The sequence below is a fragment of the Limanda limanda genome, chromosome 18, assembly GCF_963576545.1.
Source record: "Limanda limanda chromosome 18, fLimLim1.1, whole genome shotgun sequence".
NCBI classification, from domain to species: domain Eukaryota; kingdom Metazoa; phylum Chordata; class Actinopteri; order Pleuronectiformes; family Pleuronectidae; genus Limanda; species Limanda limanda.
In genome coordinates, this window is record NC_083653.1 from 7,417,710 (window position 1) to 7,439,840 (window position 22,131).

Here is a 22,131-nt window from a genome sequence, read left to right on the forward strand (position 1 = left end):
AAAGTAAAAGGTAAAAAATTTACTTCTGAAATGTAAATGTACAAGAAATGCCATTGAAAGGATATATTCAATAGTCATACAGCTTGCATTTAAGTACTAAACCCGAGTGAATGTACTGACAGTGAGTTTTACAGTGAGGTGTTTTTAATTTAGAAATGAGCACAAACAGCTACAGTCAAAGCCTTCAGTTTGTGAATACGCATTACGTATAATTTATACTGAACCTTGGGCATTTAAATATCCTCATTTTATCTCCTTGTACACACTTCAGAAATCCTCCTGTCATCTAGTTTTTACCCCACAGGCCTAACGCATCTGTGGGATAATTATAAACTCACCGAGCAACTCCTGTCAGTGTATCTTTTAATAAACGTTTAGCACTGGAGGGTGTGAAGAATTTGCAGTTATTTCCTACAATCATCTTCACTCTGATCCCCTTAAACACCTCGCGTTTTATACACATTCACGCAGATGAATTTAACAACTAAGTTCTTGTCACGGCTCTATTAATCATCAGCAGCTAATGGGATCTCCTGTCATTTCACCTTGCAGAGCAGAACAGAAACTGTCTAATCTCATGCTGCCGCAGAAATATCTCCACCAAAGCCTGAAGCCGCCTTTTTCCTGCTGCATTCTCCGTTGGGTTAATCCTTTCTGACACCTCTGTGCTTAACCTCTTTTCTTCATTAGGCTCTCTCCTGCCAGTTCCCCAATCCTAAAGCCTTACCTTCCTGGAAAGAGAGCCGGTTAAACCCCCCTCGCCGTTCTTTATTGAAATGCAGCTGTTCTTTCAAGGAGCAGTTGAATATTAGGACTTAGATATTTTCCTAAAATACACCAAGAGAGCAATGCGAAAACTACATGGATTAAAATTAATAGTATCTGCAAAAATACCACTATGACACTAGAGTGGCTGCAGGGTGCGGACCTCCACATTCAAATTCACCAGATTTGAATTTTTATCAGCACCACACAAGACGTTTTACACCAAAGAAGAAAATCACGTCTTTTTCTTGAGATATAGTTTTTATTAAAAAAGGAAACCCAACAAGAACTTTTTTTTTTACATAATCATCAAGGATTTTTATTATCTTAGTCTCTTTCATCAGTTTCATTTCATTACAGAAAATGTTATAGTACAGCGTTGTTCAATGTCTCCTCATTGCTTAATAATTTCCTTAGGAGTGCTGGTCACATATATCTGTACAATATGGTTCTTATTTTTTCTCTGTACATTTTTTGTGAAGTTGGTTAAAAAGGCTGTCAGCACTTAAAGAAGCTGTTTCTTTTCTCTCTTTTTTATTTCTTAAATAGTTGATCAAATAAAAGATTATTTTTCCCAGGTTCCGCTCGCCCCTGGGGGGTCTGGGGCGGAGTTTACACCCGGTCACCGTGAATATAAGGAAGCTTCAGGGTCTGGGCAGACTGGGGCGTGCCCCCCCCCCCCCATCTCCCTCTCCCAACATCACCTTCCCTGCCCAGGCATTTGGCACTGCGCACATAAACAAGACTCACAAGATAAACAACAAGCAAAGCTCTTTGTGAAGCCATTATGATGCATACTAATGAGAGAAAAACCGAAGTGTCACCTTGACGGGTGCTCAAAAGAGGAAGTGGCCCTGATGTGCCCCCTCTTCCTCTTTGCTGAGCACCATGGGAAATCTGGAGTCTTCCTCAATGTTTTCTTCATTTTCAAAAAACTGATTATTTTTTTTCCACCTAAGATGAGAAAATAAAAATTCTCTTTTTTTGTCCTGGCAGGCACCTACAGCTGTCTATTAAAATGCTACTGCTATAGATAAGGTCTAGCATTGAACACACAAAGCAATTGCAATGAAAGGAACAAAGTTGCCTTAATATAATAATGATAATAAGAAGAATAATGATAATAATAATAAGAATAATCATAATAATATATTACAGAATAAATCTCTTTTTATAATTTGATTTTTTCATTAAAAGTTATATTTTCTTTGTTTGAAATACTATAATCTTTTTAAATTGATTTTTTTCATATGTATCTAGGTTGTGATCAAGATGTTGACTATACCTCAACGTTATCCAAATCAATAAAAACTAGCTGTGCCGTTGCATATTACAGAATAGTCAATGATATGTGGACATGCACCGTGAACCACCCATTCCAACCCTCGCTATATGATGCCGACTCTCCGTCCGTGATGACATCATAGCCGGCCGATGACCATGACGTCGACCACCTCGCCCTTGTGCAGCTCCACGTATTGCTCTGTTTTCGGAGGTAGCATCAGGAGCCCGTTAGCACTGCGCATACTCATCAGTCTGCTGCTCACCTGGTTCCCTGCAGCAGAGAGGAGGGGGACACAGAGGGGGCAACCAGGGTTAAGAGCCAAGCATAAACCATAACGTTTTCTACTTGATCCCATCATAAAAAACATTTTTGCAGATCTATTAATTGTGTTTGTTTCATTGTCAAGCTGGCTAATAAATATATACTGTAAACGTGCTGATATGCAAGGAATTAGAGTGACAGGTTTAAAGATTACACAAAGCCTACAGGACAGATAAGCACAGAACTTGGTGGAAGGATGTGTTATGGGTCAGGCAAGAAGTGAATGTGTATATTTTGAGAAATTTTATGGAAAAAATGAAGCCATATACCTAGTTTTCGTTCTTTTCCCCCCGTATTCCCTGCTTGAGACTGAGAGTTGTCTGTACCTGTGCTCTGTGCCCATGGCAGAGGTTCCTGGTGATGCCATGTCAGAATGCAGCGGTGGTATTCAGGGCGAGGGTCCAGCTTCACATCACAAGACAACTGGAACAAAACATACAAGGCTATTTATGTGGATATATCCAGTTAAACCTCAGGTCTGGATCATCACCCCCCAAAATGAACTGGGTTAAAGGTGATCTACCAACCCAATCTCTGCTATATATATGTTCTTAAACTATATATATATCCGCAAAAAGTCAAAAAAAGGTGAACAGCGAGAAGCGGAGAGCTCTTCCAACTTTGCTGGCAGACTTGACGTATTTTTTTTACAGAATACTACTTGACCTGGGTCTGATGCCATCTGCTGAGGGAAATTATCTGGCTGCGTCTGTGCTTTGAGGCCATCAGTCCCACCACTAAGTGGCAGTAATGCATTCAAGTTGATTTCTAACTGCTTTATAACGGCAAGTGATGTAGCACAGCACTCTGGATGGCACCCGTGATGGCAGGGGACCAGACCTCTTCGCTTGATGATGCTACTCGGGGACACGTGCTCCGTCTGCGGAGTATGTCTGACATTATTATGACTTCTCCTGCTCCGCCATTATGAATATTCATGACCCGGGAGCCGGCCTCCAGGTCAGTGTGGGCTGCGATTGCCTCCGCTGCTAAGTCTGGGCAAAACCCGCTGGTCATTAATATGTATCACGCAGATGATGAAAATAGTATAAAATCAGGAGTTAAGATGCAATGGATTGCAATGTTACACTCTGAGACTAATATAACTTTCCGTGTGGAGTTTGCTTGTTCTCCCCGTGTCTGTGGCGGGTTTTCTCAAGGTTCTCAGGCTTCATCCCCGATAACAAGACATGCAGACCGGGGTAAAGCTGATTGGAGACTCTGAAATTGACCATAGATGTGAATGTGAATGTGAATGTGAATGTCAGCCCTGCGATACACTCGCTGACATGTCCGCTGGGATCGGATCCAGCCCCTCCTGTGACCCACAGAGGATAAGCCATGTAGATAATAGATGGATGTAAATATTCTGATGGTTTATATTTGGTTTATAGTGCTGCGGTTTGTTACACCTGCACTCAGACGTTCTCATATGCGAAGAGAACAGATCATTTTGCAAGTAGAGATTTGTCTTTCTGCCTCTCTCCACTTGATCAAGGACGAATAATCAACTGAATAACGACCCTCGTTCAGACCTGGTATTAACATCCGTCAAGTGGTCAGCTCTAAGTACAAGTCTGAACGCACCCAACTGCACCCTGAGATCCGATCACTCAGACCACGTTGGGAGGTGGTCTAGGACGCATGTGTCCACATTCATTCCGCTGAGTGAACACAAATGCATCCTGGCCCACTTTTGAAGGATCGCCTACTCAGCTGATGTCCTCTGGGCTGCTGCAGTTTCACCATGAAGGGATTCTTATGCGTTTGTGGTCATCGCCACAATATCACTATGATACACTGACCTCCTGACTCCGCTCTCTATCTCTCTATCTCTCTCACTCTCGCAGACAAACACACAAACATTGTCACCTTAAAACAATACCACAAATGACGTACGTGTCTATTTCTATATAGAGCGGGACAAGAGATACATACAGGGTGCATTTTAATACCAGGCTTGAACAGACGAACTTAACGCTGTCCGCTCATGATCGCATCTCTCAGGAGGGATGTTTATACCAGGTCTGAACAAGACCTCTGATAAACTGATGACCACCAGTACTTTGAAACGTAATGAGCTTGGATTTTTCTGTGTCTTTGGGCCAGTACGTCCGGATTCCCCGGCCGTGCCCTGTACGTCCTACCCTCGCTTTGATGATGGTAGGCCTAGGGTCCAAAATGCCCTGCATCTTCCTTAAGGCAGGGATGACAAAAAGATTACAGGTGACAACAGCGGACACGGGGTTTCCTAGGACAAACGGGCAGAGAGAGAGAGATAGCGGGGGGAGAGAGAGGAGGGGAAAATATATGAGTAACATCTCCTCAGAAGGGTCTGGGTGAATCGCTCTTTCTCTCAACTTCACACACTACCTGGGAGGGCAAAGATTAGTTTGCGAGCACCGTCTATGTCCAAGGTGGCAAAGGTTGTTGGGAGACTGAAAAAAAAACAAAAACATATAATAGTTTAGATTTCAATCATGATATTCAATCTGTCACACATTCTTATTGTCTATTTTGAGCAACACTGCTTTAAATGTGCATCTGACATTCACACCGATCATTTCAGTTGACTTTCACTTGTTCTTTTCCACTTGCCTGTTGTGAAAAGTCACATTAGAATAAATCGGACTCCTTTTCTTACCCTGGTTTCATGAAAACACGTCCAAAGTGGATCTGAGCATGAAGATCGATATCCAGCACCTGTTTAAGGTAGTCCTGAAACAGAGATTATGGAAAATTGCAAAAAATCTGATATACAGCAACATTTAACAGAAATCAGTTCGGATCCGACCTGGACCTTCGCTGGACATCTTCCACACTCTCTCCCACTTTCAAGCTACAAACTGTCCTGTCTAATGATAAAGGCATAAAAAGCCAGATGAAATATCTTAAAAAATAAACTCTAAGAATGAACAAATAATACTTTTTCATGGGGGAACTTGTGATAAAAGTTTTTCATCAGTGTCTGTGTTTCATCATCATTTACTGTCAAACACAGGCTGCCATTGGTACACCCACCACAAGGTGTCAGTAAAACACAATGCGACGACTGAACGTGTGCGCTCTGCTCCTGTCACTTACCTTCTCGCCCATGGACACTCCTCCTGAGGTGATGATGACATCAGCGCGGCTGATGCCTTCATTCAGAGCGTTGAGAAGGTCATCGGGGCTGTGGGGCACACACACACACATGGGCACACACATGGGCACACACACACAAACACACACACACACACAAAGATATTAATCACTTGCTCTGATGAAGGGAAGTAGAGGAAGACGATGAACATCATATAGTGTTATTGTGTGTGTGATAAATTGGTTTGGAAAGTATGTTTATGGCTGAAGTCATTTCTGTTAGCGGCTGAATGCGGAGGCGTACTTGTCTCCCACGATGCCCAGATTGATAGTGGGGTAGCCGTGCTCCTGGATGGTGGCCAGCAGGGTGGAGCGATTGCTGTCCCTGATCTTCCCAGGATGAAGGTCATCTTCTGGGTTCAACAGCTGCCAGGACAACACAAGCAGAAATATGACACATAAGAAACATTCAATCATTTACCGACGGTGAAAACCAGATCTGGCTCTAAAGACTATTCAGAAACTATCTCTGCAGGTGGGAGAGGAAACAGGTGGGCAAAGAAATTAATGTTTAGCTGGAAATAGGCCAATACAGTCAGTGATTGCCAAAGACGTTACTCATTTTATAAATATCAAACAACAAGAATATCATACCTCCGACAAGAAGGTTATTTTTTCGCAAAGTCCAAATGTTTGTCTGATTATCGACATGGGTGTGAAAAAAGCGTTTCCAACGTGTTTACTTCTTTCTTCTGTTTTTTACGTGATTGCCATCTAAATAACTATAAACCAATCAACCAATCAACAAAATATATATAGACTAAAAACTAAAGCTGACGTTATGTGAGAGGCGGAGTTCACCTTGCACAGATGTCCATTCAAGCATAGGGCTAAATATGTCCTCATTTTCCTCAGTTTCATCAGACCCGTCTAATCCTCCACGGTGCAGCGTTGCCTCTCGGTAACAAACCCATTCTTTGGCCTTTTACACCCGCACAGCACATCTTCAATTATGATGCAATACTTTAAAAATGAGTCAGGGCCCTCATGAGACCGATAGCAGTGTTTTATTTTTGTCACATGACTCTCTGGAGGCCTCGTCGAGTCCTCTTCTTTTTGTGGCTTTCGTCATCAAATGCAGTTCCATCATCTCTTAATTAAAACTATTTTGAATATTTTTCACAACCTGAGATTCACAATGATAAATTGAGAAAAATATTCAATATGGAAAGTGGCTAAAATGCTAATAATATACCTTCATGAAGAAGGTTACGATAGTTTGCTGAAATATTCTTAAACTTAACATCAGTATTGTAATACAGTTTTAATTCGAAACGCTTTTCAGAGTCCGGGGAGGATTTCCACGAAGGTTACACACACCATGAAATTTAAACTACACATCAGTCCCACAGAAAAAGAAAACACCTGTTCACATATAAACACGTTTAAGTTAAATCATACATGAAACAGATGATGATAAAATGAATGATGTGATGGTTTTAAACGCAGACAAAACCTAAACCTCCTTGGCTCAGGTAATAATGTGCAGTAGCTTTATTTGACCACATGGGGCACAGTTTCCTAAATGAATATAAAGTTCTTATGGTGACCCTCACCTCGTTTCCTGTGGACATGACGGCCACCACAGGGAATTTCTGCACCTCCACCTCTGTGACTCCGACAGTGGCCAGGAGGCCGATTTCGGACGGGCCCATGTGGGTTCCCTTAGCCAGCACACACTCCCCTCGCTTGATGTCATGACCTATAGGCCTGCGGAGAGATGAACCCAATTAAATCCTGCTAATTCAAACGTTTTAAATTGCACCTACATTTTTACACTGTAACTTCTATGAGTTTGATGCTGCTTATAATAAGATGTAAACCGAATCTGCAGTATTTCTTATTAGCCTATAACCCTCACATGCACAAGGGGACATTTACCTGATGTCCTGCCCTGGACGAGCCTGTACTAGGATTCGTACCTCCAGCTCCTCTGTGCCCTGAAACACCAACAAGCTGTCAGATCCACAAGAGTGAACAGATCCAGATTCATCATGCTTCCCATTCAGCTCTGGGTTAAACTCACTCACTCTAAAATTCTAAACCAACAGAAGCTACTTTCTGCTGCTGTTGCCTGTTTTGGTTAAGTTCTGTATACGTTGGGGGAAGTGTCACACTTACGTCTTCAGATTCACGGAGGAGCTCGGTGTCTTCCACCTGCACGACGGCGTCGGCCCCGCACGGGATAGGAGCGCCTGTCGTCACCCTCATCACCTGACCAGGCATCACTGTGTGAGTGGGCTGTACGGGCAAACAGAACAAATACATACGATTCAAATTTGTACCTTTTATACCTATAATTTTTAGGTTTGGTCCATGTCCCATCTACTAACGTGGAGGTGGCAAGGTTTATGACCTATCCTGCAGCCAGCCACCAGGAGGCGATCAAGTTGAATTGGCTTCTTGGGAGCTGTGTTGTCCAGCTTTATATATAGAGACTAGGGCTGGGCAACGATTAAAAGTTTTAATCGCTATTAATCGCATGATTTCCCTGATTAATCACGATTAATCGCATTTGTTTACGCAAAATCCAATAATGTATTAAAAAGTAGTGTATAGCGCAATTTTATTTTCAATATTCTGCCATATGAACGAAAGTGTCATAACATTTGTTGTGCAAACACTTTTAACATCAGCATTTAATACAGTAGCAGTTAAATAAAATATTCAGTGTAAATCTCAACTTAACAATGTTATCAAAGCAAATACAAAGTTAAAGCTCAATGCCACTGCCAGGGCATTAATGTTATCCTCTTCGTTATGAAAAATGTATACTCCTCCCTGCGTCTAACTTAATAAAAGCCTGACTTTCACAATAAAACAATAAATAATCAAACCTGAGTTAATGCGAGACAAAATAATTGATCGAGTTAACTCATCACTTGAGTTAACTCGATTAAAAACGAGTTAACTTGCCCAGCCCTAATAGAGACTAATTTAAAGTGAATTATTGAACTGAAGTAACAGTCTCAACTTATGTTCCACAAACTCATAAGAGCACAGAGCAACAGTGACTGAATATAAAGATCTGCACACGGTGTGTATCGAGTGTGTATTTGCATGTGTGTTGATTTTGTTGAAGACGAGAGGTCAGGGCAGTCGATAAATCTCTGTAGCCTCCTCTCGTCTCACAGTTCTAATCTGTTTTATTCTTGGCAGCGCTTTGACTTCCTCTTCCTGCTTTGGGGTGAAGGGCTTTTCATCCCCTGTGCGATTACGGCCGGTCAAGGCACAAGGCGAAGGACAAAAGTAAAGCGGTTTATTTTCATATCAAGTTTTTGTGCAGGCGTTTGTGTGGGCGTGACTGTGTCTGTGTCTTTTTGTGAGCGAGAGAAGGCTTGTGTGTCGAAGCGGGTCCGAACCTGCTCTCCAGCTTGGGACTCGCCGATGATGAAGCGGTCGCCTGGGCCGTCGGCCGCTGAAAGAAAAGAAAGATTCAATAACATTACACCTGTGTGAAAACGTGTGTGTGTGTGTGTAGGAGTGTGTCATTTCATATCAGTTCATTACAGAATGAGCAAGTTGGAGAAGACGACTGACGACTATTCAATGCTTACACCTATAAATGCAAGTATAGAAAGTAATAGTAAAGTTAAATTTAAGACCTTTTAAGGCTTTTTAAGACCTTTTTTAGATACTTTAAAAAACATTGAAGAATCCGGCCGCAACTAAAAAACACAAGGGCATTACAACTTTCTCATAACGTCCAACTGTATCTGTGTTGCTGAGAGGAGGAAGGTCTAAAGACTAATTTATGCTTCTCCGTTTTTTCTAAAACGGACAGATAAGACCGCCCTATCCGCCGTGGAACGCCCTCTCCGAGCGCCTCGGACAGCTTTTCGTGCACCTCTGTCCGTGTTTATTATTTCGGAGACCCCACGGACAGCCCTTGGCTGTGATTGGTCCGCGAACGACATCATTTCCGTACGACGTCATTTTCGGATTTCACATTTCCGGACCTCAAACTTCCTGCTTGACAATAAACACAACTACGATTCTACAATTAATGGGACGTGTGTGTTAAGCCAGCGGAGTTGGCGGTGAATTGTTTTCAAACGTACAGTCGTCGGAAAAGCAAAAATCAAAAAGACTCTCTGGTCTCCGTGCGTCCCTCTCCAGGAAACGGATACGTAGAAGCATAATGGAGCCTTAAGGGCCGGACAATCCTCCGTTGCTGACACTAGAGGAAACTTTGCGTCACCAGACCTCCAGCTTTAACCTCAGGACTGGCTAATACCCATTTAATAGCCTAAACAAAGTTCATTCAGCTTTTGAGTTTTTCCTCTAACTCCCAGTGATGGAGAAAGGTGGATGTAACTATTTCTGTTGAAGGCAAAAGGTTATCCGCTCCCTCTACACCCACGGTCTCGGCTCTCAAATCTCTGAGATCTGCACGCTTGCCTCAGCAGGCGCCAGGCCCTCAGGACATATGTAGAAACTCCAGAGAGACATGGTGTTCTTCTCCTCCTCCTCCTCCTCCTCCTCAGCCAGAGCCAACAGAAGATGTTATATGCAAGAGCTTTTGAGCCGCCTGGAGCCAACAAGCTGCCACCCTGCTCTCCAGGTTAACAGGCCGCTCGCTGCGCTCCAGGACTCCCAGACAACCCACCTCGCTTCAGCCCTCACCGAGGAAACAAGGCGCTCCGAGGAGTTATCACAGACATTGGGACGTAACTAGTCTTTCCGAACAAAGGCCAACCCCCAAAGCAGTTTCAGAACTTTATCTCTTGTTACTCGTCTCCACCTGGAGGCAGATCAGAGCCCCGTCTCTTTCCCACAGTGCAGTGCGTCGCTCTTCCTCCACTTTGCCCTGGCAGGAGAAGCCCTCCCATTGTTCCTGAGGCTGTTCTCCACTGCCCCAGTGTCCTGTTCATGTCTAAGTGGGACAGTGAGATCACTTGAGCAGGAAGAAAGACACACTGGCCTGGTTCCGCTCTCAAACTTCCTCCTAAGAAAGGACAGCAGTGACTCTGTGGATAATACGTGCAGTGATGCAGAGTTCACACGACACGATTAGCTGTCTTATGATCAGGGATTGACAAACAACAGGAGGTCACACACTAGCTGAATTTTCAACGGGAGAAACCCTCAACCTCATCTAGATATTAAGCCTCCTAAAAATAGCGTTTTTTATTTTTACCTGGTCTGACCCCATGTGCTTTGAAACCATTTCCCGTTATAAGACTTTAAGATGTTCATTTTTGTTTCAATACCTCAAAATTAACACATTGATTCTTCAGTTTCAGCAAACCCGACTGCAATGAAAATATTGAACTGATCTGCAGCGGACAGACATTGAGACGTCAGGAGAGATAGAGAAGAGGAGTGTGTTTCACATCATCGGCCATAATCTGCGAAACTTACCTCTCACAGCGTAACCATCCTTGACAGAGGCAGGGAAGGGGGGCAGGTTGTCTTTGGCATAAACGTCCTGAGCCAGGACTCGACCCATCCCATCTGCGGGAGGAGAAGAAGAAAAAGAAGAAGAAGAACATGGTTATGAGGGGAGGTGGAGTAGCTGGGACAGGACCTCTCTGTAAGACTCACAACTTGACCACTACACACACACACACACACACACACACACACTCTCTCCTATTTTATTTCAGCTACATTCTGCAGAGATACAACTAGTCAGAGAAAGTAAAGAAATGAAAGATAAGAAGAGAGTGGGTGGCGGAGAAAAATCCCGGCATTAAAATACCATAAGCTGCCATGTGGCTATATATAGCATCTCTGTGACAGCATTTCTGCTGCCGTGATTATGTGGGTGTTAATATGAAGATCTAAGCTTTGATATCAAAACATGAAAAAACAAAACATGTATACACACACACACAAACAGGAACAAACACACACCAGCTTATTAGAGGACAGTCATTACGATCTACTGTAAATAACATCTCAGCAGCAGAGGACGACTCATGTGCTCTCGTCTGATCCTTACATCTTGTTTTTCAAAGTTGACAGCATTTCTGCTATAAATATTCTAATATTAAATAAGAACAAAATTAAGAATATAAAAAATAAAGCCTGTACATTAACTAACCCACAGTGCACACTTCATACACACACCTGCAGGTCTCTCTTAATCCAGCAGGGGAGCTGCTGCAGCTCTTATCCGCCTGAATATTTATTCCCTTCTTCTTCTGTCCTCCTTCAAACCCCGGAAACTGACTCCCTCTTTCCGAGAACAAGAAACATACCTTTACACTTGGCAAAAGAAAGAGTGCTCCTTCTCCCGCCATTGATCCAGAAGTCATGTGCACCACAGGCCATTATTGCCCCCAGTACTTGCTGCCTCGTCTTCAAAGATGAATTACAGATTGTGGGTTTTTTATTGTGTCTTTTTCTCCTCTGGCCCAGAGCCTGGTGCTGTGTCTCCCTCCACTAGTGCTGAGGCCCGAAGGATGACAAGAGCTTCAGGTGCTTAAAATAACTTATCTAACGAAAAAATCAACCCTCAACTTAAACATGTAAAGTCTTAAGCTGCTTTATGACTTGAACTTCGGACATTTTCCTTTAACTTTACAGAGGGGCTGTCTGTGAGAAAGCAAATCAGTCAGTTGAAATTTTCCTTAACCTTTCCTGCAAGTCCCCTAGTAAAATATAGTGTTGACGATGTTTCTAACTCATGACGAACACAAAACTGAAAAAAAGAAAAACCCAAACAGAATGCAGATATGTCCTATGATGATAAGATGAAAAAGAGGCGCCGTACATGTAGAAGACGCCGATTGAGATGTCAGCTTGGAAAGAAAAGGCCGATGCTGAGACTTTAAGCAAAAGCGTTTCCCTGTTGTTGTGAATGTATCTGACCAGCAATCTCCCTCAGCCTTTTTCACAGGTGAAAGGCAAACTCCTCTGACTTGTGTTCTGTGAGCTACATGCATGCACTGGTGGTTAAAGCCAAGAAAGGTGTGTGTGTATTTGTGTGTGTGCGTTCTAACTGTTTGTGTGACTGACACCGCGGCCTGCAGACAGGAGCTGCTGATTCAGTAAAGTGTCCCGCTGCGGACAGAGAGTGTTTAAACACCGTCATGTGAAAGGTGCAATACGTCAACATCCCGACGAGCTCAGCTGCTGATGTCAGCAGGTGTAATGGGAAGATGTCGTGGGGTAAGATTGACAAATTTGGGACATTTACGTAGGTGTGAGTGAGGAAGGGGATCTTCTCCTCCGGCGTTCTTTTGTTAACTCAGCCGGCTCGACAGTTTAAAGGGGAAGCAAACATCTGTCCTGCTCACCTCTGTAGTTGATGATCTCAGTGCCCAGGACGGCGGTCATCTCCAGCACAGTGATGAAGGCCTTGTCCATGGAGGTGAGGGGGAAGGGGGACATGCGGTGCCTCCGGGCCACCTTGGTGATGTCCACTGCACTGTGACCTGAGAAGACACAACACATTATACACACTGTCGTAAAAAAGCCAACTCTATCTCAAATTAAAGGCAGTGTGTATATATAAAATAAAAATAATTATATATAAATCAAACAAAATAGCTGTTTTATAAAGTGCATCCTTGCATCCTGGAGTTGGGGCAGGCCACTCACCAAGTTTAGCATTTTAATTCTTAATTTAGACGGTTTAAAAGTTGAGAGGAAGACAGCAAAGACGGAGAGGGAGAGGAGAAAGAAATCTGCTGGGACTCAAACATGTGGCACCAAAGGCAAGAAAACTAAAGCACTCAACTATCTGGGGACAAAAAAAAAACACAACTGTATTTTAAGAATTTTCTTTTTAGCCCAAGAGCCACAAGAAAAAGAAAAAAACTGTTAAGGTGATCTGAGCACTCTGGGTTGCAGCAAAGGGCAAATTAAAAAACCCATAACAAATGCACATTAGACGTAAATAAACATATGTAATCTCATGTGTTTCCACTTTAATATAAACTGGATTAACGTGATTTATTTCTGGTGAACATATACGTGTAATAATACATTTTGAACACCACGGAGAGGCAGGAAATAGTCCTGTTGGTTTGCACAAGCTGTGGAACCCAGCTGCATGATAGAGGCGTTCGATAGCAGCCATGTTGGTTTAATAATACCTCTCTAATAATTCCAAAGGTAAAAGGAACAAAGCAAGGTGTAACTAATGTGTAATCTGCTCTCTCTCTCCCCCCTTATCTCTCCCTGCCTCGCTCTCCCACTGCCTCTCTGCCTCACAGCGAAGGAAAAGGCACCGTGCTTTGATTTTTCCCTTGACCCAATTTCTCTCCTTTAAACATACACTTACGCTTCAACAGCATATTCTGATGCTTAACATGGGGCTTAACAACCTCTGGCATAACATCACACACACACACACACACACACACAGGGGCGTGCAAACACAACACAGCAGCCCCACACACACACACACACACACAAACCATGCGCGCATTGTCGCATTCCCATGCTCATTTAAAATCTATTCCTACGTGTTTGAGAGCACACTTGCCGACACACGGAGCGCGCCTTTGAATCGGGGGGCTTAGTACTCACTTGATCTTAGGATATTTTCTTTGCTGCTGCATCGTGACTGCACCTGGAGATGGAGGGAGCGATTGGGAGCGAAAGACAAAGGGGCGAAGAGGGAGAAAGCAGAGGCAGTGGTGATTTGAGAGGAATCCAGGCTGCTCTTTTGCTGTTTATGCAACAGTCACAAAGCCCTGGCAAGAGCCGTGTCACACTACACTGCGCACTGTGTCCTGCTGCCGGGAGATGGCTGCATCTCCTGCATTAAAGTTATCATCACCTACTGTACGCAGGCGGTACTCACACTGATAAATGCATTGACATGTTACACTACAATTAGATTAAAGCATTTGAATATATATAAATATGTATATATTTATACGAATATATATATATTTACGGACAAAGGCAACAACATACAGAGTGACAATATCGTATCACAAGGTCATAACAGATGTATTAACTGTGCTGTAACATCAAATGTAGTGGAAATGTCGTGTCGAGTAGAGAGAGTGGCTGTTCAGATGTGGTGCAGGACTCTGGGGTTTCTGTGGGAATCGCTGACTCTGCACTATAGCGCTAAACTACGTCTCATCTACGGCGAGGAAGGGAGGAGAGCAGGGTGGGTTCAAACTGGGCTGAGTTTCCCAAAAAACATCTTCAGACCACAGCTCGGTGAAGTCCACCGGGACCGAATGGAGATCAAAATGTGCCAATGTTCAGTATAATGATGAAAAAACAAATGAAAGGCACGATGGAGACATTGATCTCACATTGTTTCTCAAAGTAATCGCCACATAAACCTCCCTGTCAGGGTGGGAGTGGTTTGAGTCAAACTTCTTCTTTAGTTGCAGTGTCACAGTTCCATACTTCTTACTAATCATGTACAGTACGATTTGTCATGTTTCTGCAAAAGGTGGAGAGGAAAACATGGTGTCCTGGAGGCCTTCAGGGGTTCTTGGCACCAGACATCCACCAATTAGATCCCGGTCGGGGGGCTTTGTTGCATGTTGTTCCCCGGTCTTGCTCCACGTTCCTTGTCATCTCTCTGCTGTTAACAATCAGTCAAACTTTGACTGGGGAGCGCCACTGCCGTTTAAACTTTACAAAAGGAAAAGCAAGATTTTCTTTCTCAGGCTGGAGATATTCTTGGTTTTGAGCCACACATCATCTGGTCACAACATAACATCACGATAGCTAACATGACGGTGAGGTATGTTGATGTTGAATTGCTCGACAACAGTCTCAACAGTCCGTGTGAGGGAGATGTTTTGATTCAGTGAGAACATGCTTCTGGGAATCTCAGCCTCGGGGAGACACTGAATAAGTAAAAGAGAATCAGAGGCTTCAGTTTCATCGGCTGCTTGTTTGGCTCAGAATTCTCGTATCGCTATTCTTTATACACCTACACAAATTACTGGCCCAGTTGTAGGATACAGTGCGGGCAGTGAAAGTATATAAATGTAGCCAAAGTTAAGGTTTCAGCCAGGACTTTTAAGTCAAAGGTGCAAAGATTCAGGAAAGTTATTAAGTAACTGCATCTATTGGCCAAACGTGAGTCGGGCATGAGTCTGCTGTGTTTGTCTTCTTGCCGTCCTGACCTCCTCTTGTGACAGAACTAATCTCCTCCTCCTTTATTGGTGTTATTCCCAACGTCGTCTATGAGCTCCGACAGTCCTCCCTTCCTCTCTTGAACTGCTACATCTCTATAACCTGGAGGTATCACATAAGTTGGGTGTGGGCAGTGTGTGGTGTATGGAGAACCAAAGCACCCATGGTGAAGGTGAAGGTCTCTCTACCCACCCGCCCACCCACCCCTTCTTCTCTCCTCCCCTCCCTCACCGCTAGCGTAACTACAGGCTAATACTGCGACACCACTGGGCACCAAACAGCCAAGGTGAGAGGGTGGGAGATGGGAGGTGGGGCGGGCGGGGGAGAGTGGGATGGTGGGAGCGGAAAGGAATGGACAGAGAGAGAGAGAGAGAGAGAGATAGAAAACGACAGGTAGTTGGACAGATAGAGAGACAAAGGGTGGGTGGGTGGGAGGATGAGGATCAGCATGACGTGGTCCCACAGCCCGGAAACGAGAAAAAAGAAACAAAGACAGGATGCACGGACTGGACAGACTTCACTAAACTACAGAGCCGAGACACAGCAGAAAGGAGGGAAAACAGGGAGAAAAAAGAACGGAAACAATAAGAGACCACTGGAGCGGCCTGATGGCATTTTACTGAAACAGACATCCAGCACACCAGACAGAGCTAGTGAAAGCAGAGCATGTTGAACCGGAGAGACAGGAGACAGAGAAAGACAGACGGATGGAGGGAGAGCAAGAAAGACAGACGGACAGAGAAATAGTGAACAACGAGGGACGGGTAAAAAGTGTGCGTGGGAGACGGAGAAGAGGGAGAATCCGGACAGAGAGTGAACGACAGACAGATTGAGAACGAGGAGACCGGTGGCAACAGACAAGGTAGAGAGACAATCAAAGAGAGAGAGGGAGAGAGAGAGAGAGAGAGAGAGAGAGAGCGAGCGACAGCGAGAGAGAAAGCTATAGGCAAGCGAGGGGAGGAGGGGGGTGGGGTGGGGACACAGAGCGGGGCGTTTGTTTTGCGCGCCCCCTCGGAGGAGGGTGGGGGCAAAGGTGGGGAAGGGGGGGGGGGCGGGATAGTTACTCGAGAGCTGAAGGTCCTCCTGCGATCATCCTTAAGCCCCTCCAACCTACACTGGAGCTAGTGGAGATAAAGCATCGAATCACAGGCATCAGTGCATCTGTCCCGGCAAACGACAACAACACACACAGACAGACAGACACACAAGACAGGACGGACAAGACAGACAGACAGACGAGAGGACGGATGGACGAGAGGACAGGGGGACAGACAGGCATCCGCTAGACCACAAGCAGCCCTGACAGGAGGAGGGAGAAGAGCAGTGAGGAGAGAGCTGAGAGAGAGAGAGAGAGAGAGAGAGAGAGCGAGAGAGAGACAGACAGACAGAGACAGAGAGAGAGAGAGAGAGAGAGATGAAGAGAAAAGAGTTGAAGGTTCTGTGATGATGAACCGCTGATCACTTACAGACCTTTTGACAACTTGGAACAATTCAGATACAAATATGAATTCTGCGTCAGCGACTCCTCAGGAGTTTATTTCTGACGTTGCAAGGTTGTTGATCTCATTTTTTCTCCCTCCTGCCTCGAGGTCTAGTTTGTCTATTTTCATTATTCCCTGTGAGTTTATGTATTTATGTGCTGTATGACATATCTTCTGGTGTATTTTTAATGACTGCTACAAGATCAGTTTCCCTTGAGGGAACAACAAATTGACGTCATTAGACTTATTTTTGGGATGAGATCATTTTTATCATGTTATCTAACCATTTAATCAGCTAATTATCACTGATAAATGCAAATATGATGCTGTTTTGATCACATTTTTATATGTCAAAGTCATAAAGGTATTGGGTTGTATTTTAACAACTGGTGTTTAGCGTCAAACACGTTGATTGACAGGAACTCCAAATGCGACAGATGGTTGCATTTTTACTCAGGATATTTTGGTTTATATTAATCCTATTTCCTACTTTTTCCCACTTTCTGTTGTGTCACCACCTAGGTTGTGTTTAGCTGTTATTCATAATTCATTTAATTTATATTGGTTTGTAAGCGCAAATATTGCCGTTCCATGTAACTACAATCTTTGATTCAGATGCTAGTTGATGTATATATTTTTTTGCTTTGTAGCATGTAGCTGTTGTGGATAAGTTTAAGAAATGTCTATTTGTTTCATTGACCCGACATTGTTATATGTTCAACTCAGCTGTTTTTTACAAAGCCTATTTTCGAGTGGATGTACATGATGGCAGCAGCTGTGGTTGCTAGGAGATTTGTGCCACAACTGCAGCCCCTTCATATATATATATATATATATATATATATGAATATATATATATATATGAATATATATATGAAGGGAGAGAGAGAGAGAGAGAGAGAGAGAGAGAGAGAGAGAGAGAGAGAGAGAGAGAGAGAGGGAGAAAGAGAGAGAGACAGAGACAGAGACAGAGAGAGAGAGAGAGAGAGAGAGAGAGAGAGAGAGAGAGAGAGAGGGAGAGAGAGAGAGAGACAGAGACAGAGACAGAGAGGTATGATGTAAAAAAAGAAAGAAAACAGACAAAGGGGGGGAATAGGGAGCTAAATACAGCTACAGCAAACAGACACAGATCAAATTTGCAGACATTGAAGAGAACATGTGAAAACTAACAATCGACAGCTTGGACATATTTCGTACAAGATGTAACTTGTAAAAAAAGTTAACTACAGAGGACATCTAATATTTGAAAGAATGACACAATTAAATCAGAGTCTCGCTACTTAGCTGGTTTCTTTTTAACACAGACAAACCACAAGAATCACAAGTTGTCTACTTCCGAAACCAGTGGGCTACACACACACACACACACACCCGCCTGTATGGTAATGTGTCACTAATCTGTCCTGCAGCTGGGATTAAAGCAGTGAAAACACACAGTCACCACAAACTGAGACACAGCGTTACACCTGGATGCAGTGTGGAGTGACAGACTGACACGGGTGGAAAACAAGACCTCTACATAGCAACAAAAATGGCTCAGCAGGAAAGGTCGTACCATCAGAGAGCCATGGGGGGGGGACAGTTTGCACATGGAGATGGAGAGACAGAGTGGAGAAGCTATGCGGGGGTGTGTTAGGAAGTGAGGAGAGTGGATGTGGAGAATGGGTGCAGGAGCAAAGAAGCAGACTGTCAAACACTCTCTCACTCATTTCTAATCTACCCTCCGCTGCACCCCTCCCTTACTGGTGAGAGACCGACCCAGTGAGAGAGAAGAATGGGCTCGTGTGAGAGATGCAGATGTAAACACTAACACACAAACACAAGGCGAGAGCAGGTGAAACTCCTGTAGTAAGCGAAAATAAACAAGGCTAAAAAATACCAAAAAAAAAAGTGAAGTGAAGGCTATTCTTGAATTCTTTGTGAGTGTGTGCATCTGAGGAGTCGACCTGGCAACCCCTCACTGGTCTGAACAGCACCTCGCTGGATGCTGGGAATGCACACACACACGCACACACACACACACACACACACACACACACACACACACACGCACACACACAAATGCACGCACACACATCCAAAAACACAAGCCTCCAAGCCAGAAACACTAATCACTCCACACGCCAACCCCATCGTCACCGCGGAAACAGCCTGACAACGGGTTGTCATGGAGATCTGCCAGGATGATCAATGGGCTGGGGGGGGGGCTGAGGTGGCAGCGGCGGTGCGAACGAACACAGAATAGTGAGTGTGGCCAGGTCGGCGCGGCACGTGGCCCTGGGGGGGGGCTGCGAGCCACCCGGGTGGGGGGGGGGGAATCGATGGGCGAGCTGAGGAGACGCTGCAGGAAGTGATGGGATGCTGCCGCCGCCGCAGTGCTGAGCTCAGCACAAAACAAAGGAGATGTCAGACAAATTATGCAAAAAAGAGGGGGGGAGATTTATCAGTCCGCCCTGAGGAGGAGAGGGCTGTGACAGGGGCATTGGGGGGTGGGGGGGTGGGGGGGGCTTGTTTCAACTGGCCTCAACTGCCTCCCCCCCATGGGACGGAGCTGGGAAGGGAAAGGGATGGAGCACACGGCAAAGTGCTGGAGTGGTAGCGACAGAGCGGTATAGAGGCAATCCAGAGTCTTCCTCCCTGGGGGGTGAAGGTAGGAGCCTGAGGGGGGGGGGGGGGCAGCAGGAAAAAGAACGAGTGACATTACGACGAGGAGGAGTGTGTGTTTCGGCAAAGACCTCTGCTCTCCGCTGCACTCACAGCTTCCCAAAGTCTCATCTGTTGACCCACCACACACACACACACCCACACACACACACACACACACACACACACACACACACACACACACACACTCAAATCCAAATCAGGTACACACACACTCACACACAAATACATTCACATCATCTGCATAAAAAAAATGACACAATTTCACCAACCACTGATACACATATCACATCATATGTCCAGGTGGGTGATGGATGACAGAATGGGTGCTGGAGAGAGAGAGAGAGAGAGAGAGACAGAGAGAGAGAGAGGCCATGGGGGGGGGGGGAAATGTTGCTGTCCACTAAACATGGTGACACACAAGGCAACTTCTCCAAATTCTTTCTGACTGGTGATCACATGTTGCCGCGTGTATCACCACGCTGCTTCTGAACCTGGCAACAGACATCTCCCCCTGCAGAAATCTGCTATATGAGAAAGTGTAACATTTGTGTTTTTTTATTGTGATTAATACTCCATCTATGCCAAGTATTAACATATAATCTGTATCTGCTGTATCTGGATAATAACAATAATAAAACCAGATCACAGATCATTGCATCAAGTTCTGGTGTTGATAAACATTCTTCTGCTCTCGGTTTGAATTGATTGTACAATTTAGCTTGTTAGCAGATTTCAATAAGCAAATGAGCGATGAGTCCAAAGTCAAGAAAAGTGACGCTGCTTCATGAGAACTGCTCCTTGTCCTTTAAGCCGTGCAATGGGTTGTCTGAACATTTTGCTTAAGGCAGAGTTTTGTGACCTTGCAACATTTGATTGGAGCAACACAACATTAGCTAAATCATCAAGTTTGGTCGCTGAGCAGCATTATGATGCTTTTTACCCGTAATTAATCTCTTTTGTTGTGGGCTTCTCTCTCCAATCCAGATAAGATATCCAGACAGAGACTGTATTTGAATACCAGCTTTAAACTGGGTCTAATAAAGGCTACACATGTAATATTACCCACTTAAGACTGTCACTTTTCTGGATTCTAGATATTTGTATTTTTCTCTAACTGTCACTTAGCAAAGCATCCATAGGCTGTGTGTGTGTTGTTCTTTGACATTCAACAAAGACAAGAGCCTGCAGTAAGACCAGGGTATCTAACCTGCTCCAGTGCTACATGCTTTAGCAGGATGCTCTCTCTCTCCCTGAGCTGCCTCTCTGCCTGCTGCTGTGTGAGTTGGTGTCGTGCCACTGGTGTGGTGAGGTGCTATGTGGGATGCCAGTTGCCTGCATGCTGGTAGAATAAGAGGTTGGTAGAAGATTAGCGGGTTTACCTGGTCCAAGGTAGAGTACCTTGACTTGAGCGTGATGACCTCATCCAGGTGAGCCCTGAATTCTCTCCGTGAGGCCTGGGGGGAGCCACAGGATAGTCACTCACCTTCATGCCACTCACACACACAAACGAGCACACACACAAGCACACACACACACACACGCACACACGCACACACGCACACACACACACACACACGCGCTTGTGCAGCCAACAAGAATACACACCCACCCCGATCAATATGACATTTCAGTTAGTGGTGAAACACATTTGCACAGTCTCTTATTTTCCACACTAAAACACACACACACACACTCACACACACACACACAGACACGCACACGCACACACACACACACACACACACACACACACACACACACACACACACACACACACACACACACACACACACACACACACACACAGAACTAAGCCAGAACTAAGCTGATGCACATTCTGCAATCCTATGAAATGTCAAAATAAAAGCATGTGGCAAACAAGTCACCGGAAAACACTAACCACCACCGACACAAGACAACCAAAGATGGATGAAGAAACCAACAGTTCTGGTCGAGCGCTGCTACTGTGGACACATTTCTCAATCATTGTGTGTGTGTATGTGTGTGTGTGTGAGTGCTTGACCTCTGACCCTACCTGAGGCCTCTCTCTGGCTACATGTGACCAACATGTGTATCACGTTGGATGGATGTTCATAATTACAGATTATACATCTATAATTCATGTCAACCTGAATTATAGACATAAAATAACCTAAAACCTACTGTGCAGAATATTTACAATTTCTCTAATTCAATTGTAGCTATATGGGAAAAAAAATCTAAATATCAATGATAAGCTTAAATTCTGACTCCTACGCAGGTTACAAGTAATGAGACAAAAGTAATCCAATGACCGGGATTTGTTTCTGAACAAGTTATCTTAAAGCTTAGAAAGGAGCAATTGTATTTTTAGAAAAGAGGTAATTGATTCTGTTGCAGTATTCTGTATTTCAGAAAGCAAAG

The 22,131-nt window shown here is 44.3% G+C and overlaps 1 protein-coding gene across 3 annotated transcripts in view; it reads right to left on the reverse strand.

The window, feature by feature from the left end:
* Positions 1 to 2,022: 2,022 nt before the first annotated feature.
* The window catches only part of gphnb (gephyrin b), a 74,240-nt gene continuing 54,131 nt past the window's right edge, over positions 2,023 to 22,131 (reverse strand). For 2 of the 3 annotated variants that reach the window (XM_061091590.1, XM_061091587.1), the window contains 14 exons: positions 13,997 to 14,039; positions 12,760 to 12,897; positions 10,877 to 10,969; positions 8,875 to 8,930; positions 7,634 to 7,753; positions 7,394 to 7,452; positions 7,069 to 7,222; positions 5,757 to 5,878; positions 5,456 to 5,543; positions 5,016 to 5,089; positions 4,745 to 4,809; positions 4,519 to 4,622; positions 2,698 to 2,794; positions 2,023 to 2,320 (listed from right to left, as the gene is read on the reverse strand). In XM_061091590.1, coding sequence (XP_060947573.1) covers positions 2,187 to 2,320; positions 2,698 to 2,794; positions 4,519 to 4,622; positions 4,745 to 4,809; positions 5,016 to 5,089; positions 5,456 to 5,543; positions 5,757 to 5,878; positions 7,069 to 7,222; positions 7,394 to 7,452; positions 7,634 to 7,753; positions 8,875 to 8,930; positions 10,877 to 10,969; positions 12,760 to 12,897; positions 13,997 to 14,039 — 1,347 coding nt within the window. In that variant the 3' untranslated portion in view covers positions 2,023 to 2,186. Of the gene's footprint in view, positions 2,321 to 2,697; positions 2,795 to 4,518; positions 4,623 to 4,744; positions 4,810 to 5,015; positions 5,090 to 5,455; positions 5,544 to 5,756; positions 5,879 to 7,068; positions 7,223 to 7,393; positions 7,453 to 7,633; positions 7,754 to 8,874; positions 8,931 to 10,876; positions 10,970 to 12,759; positions 12,898 to 13,996; positions 14,047 to 15,764; positions 15,790 to 22,131 lie in introns of all 3 variants that reach the window. The other variant, XM_061091588.1, reaches the window with a different exon arrangement.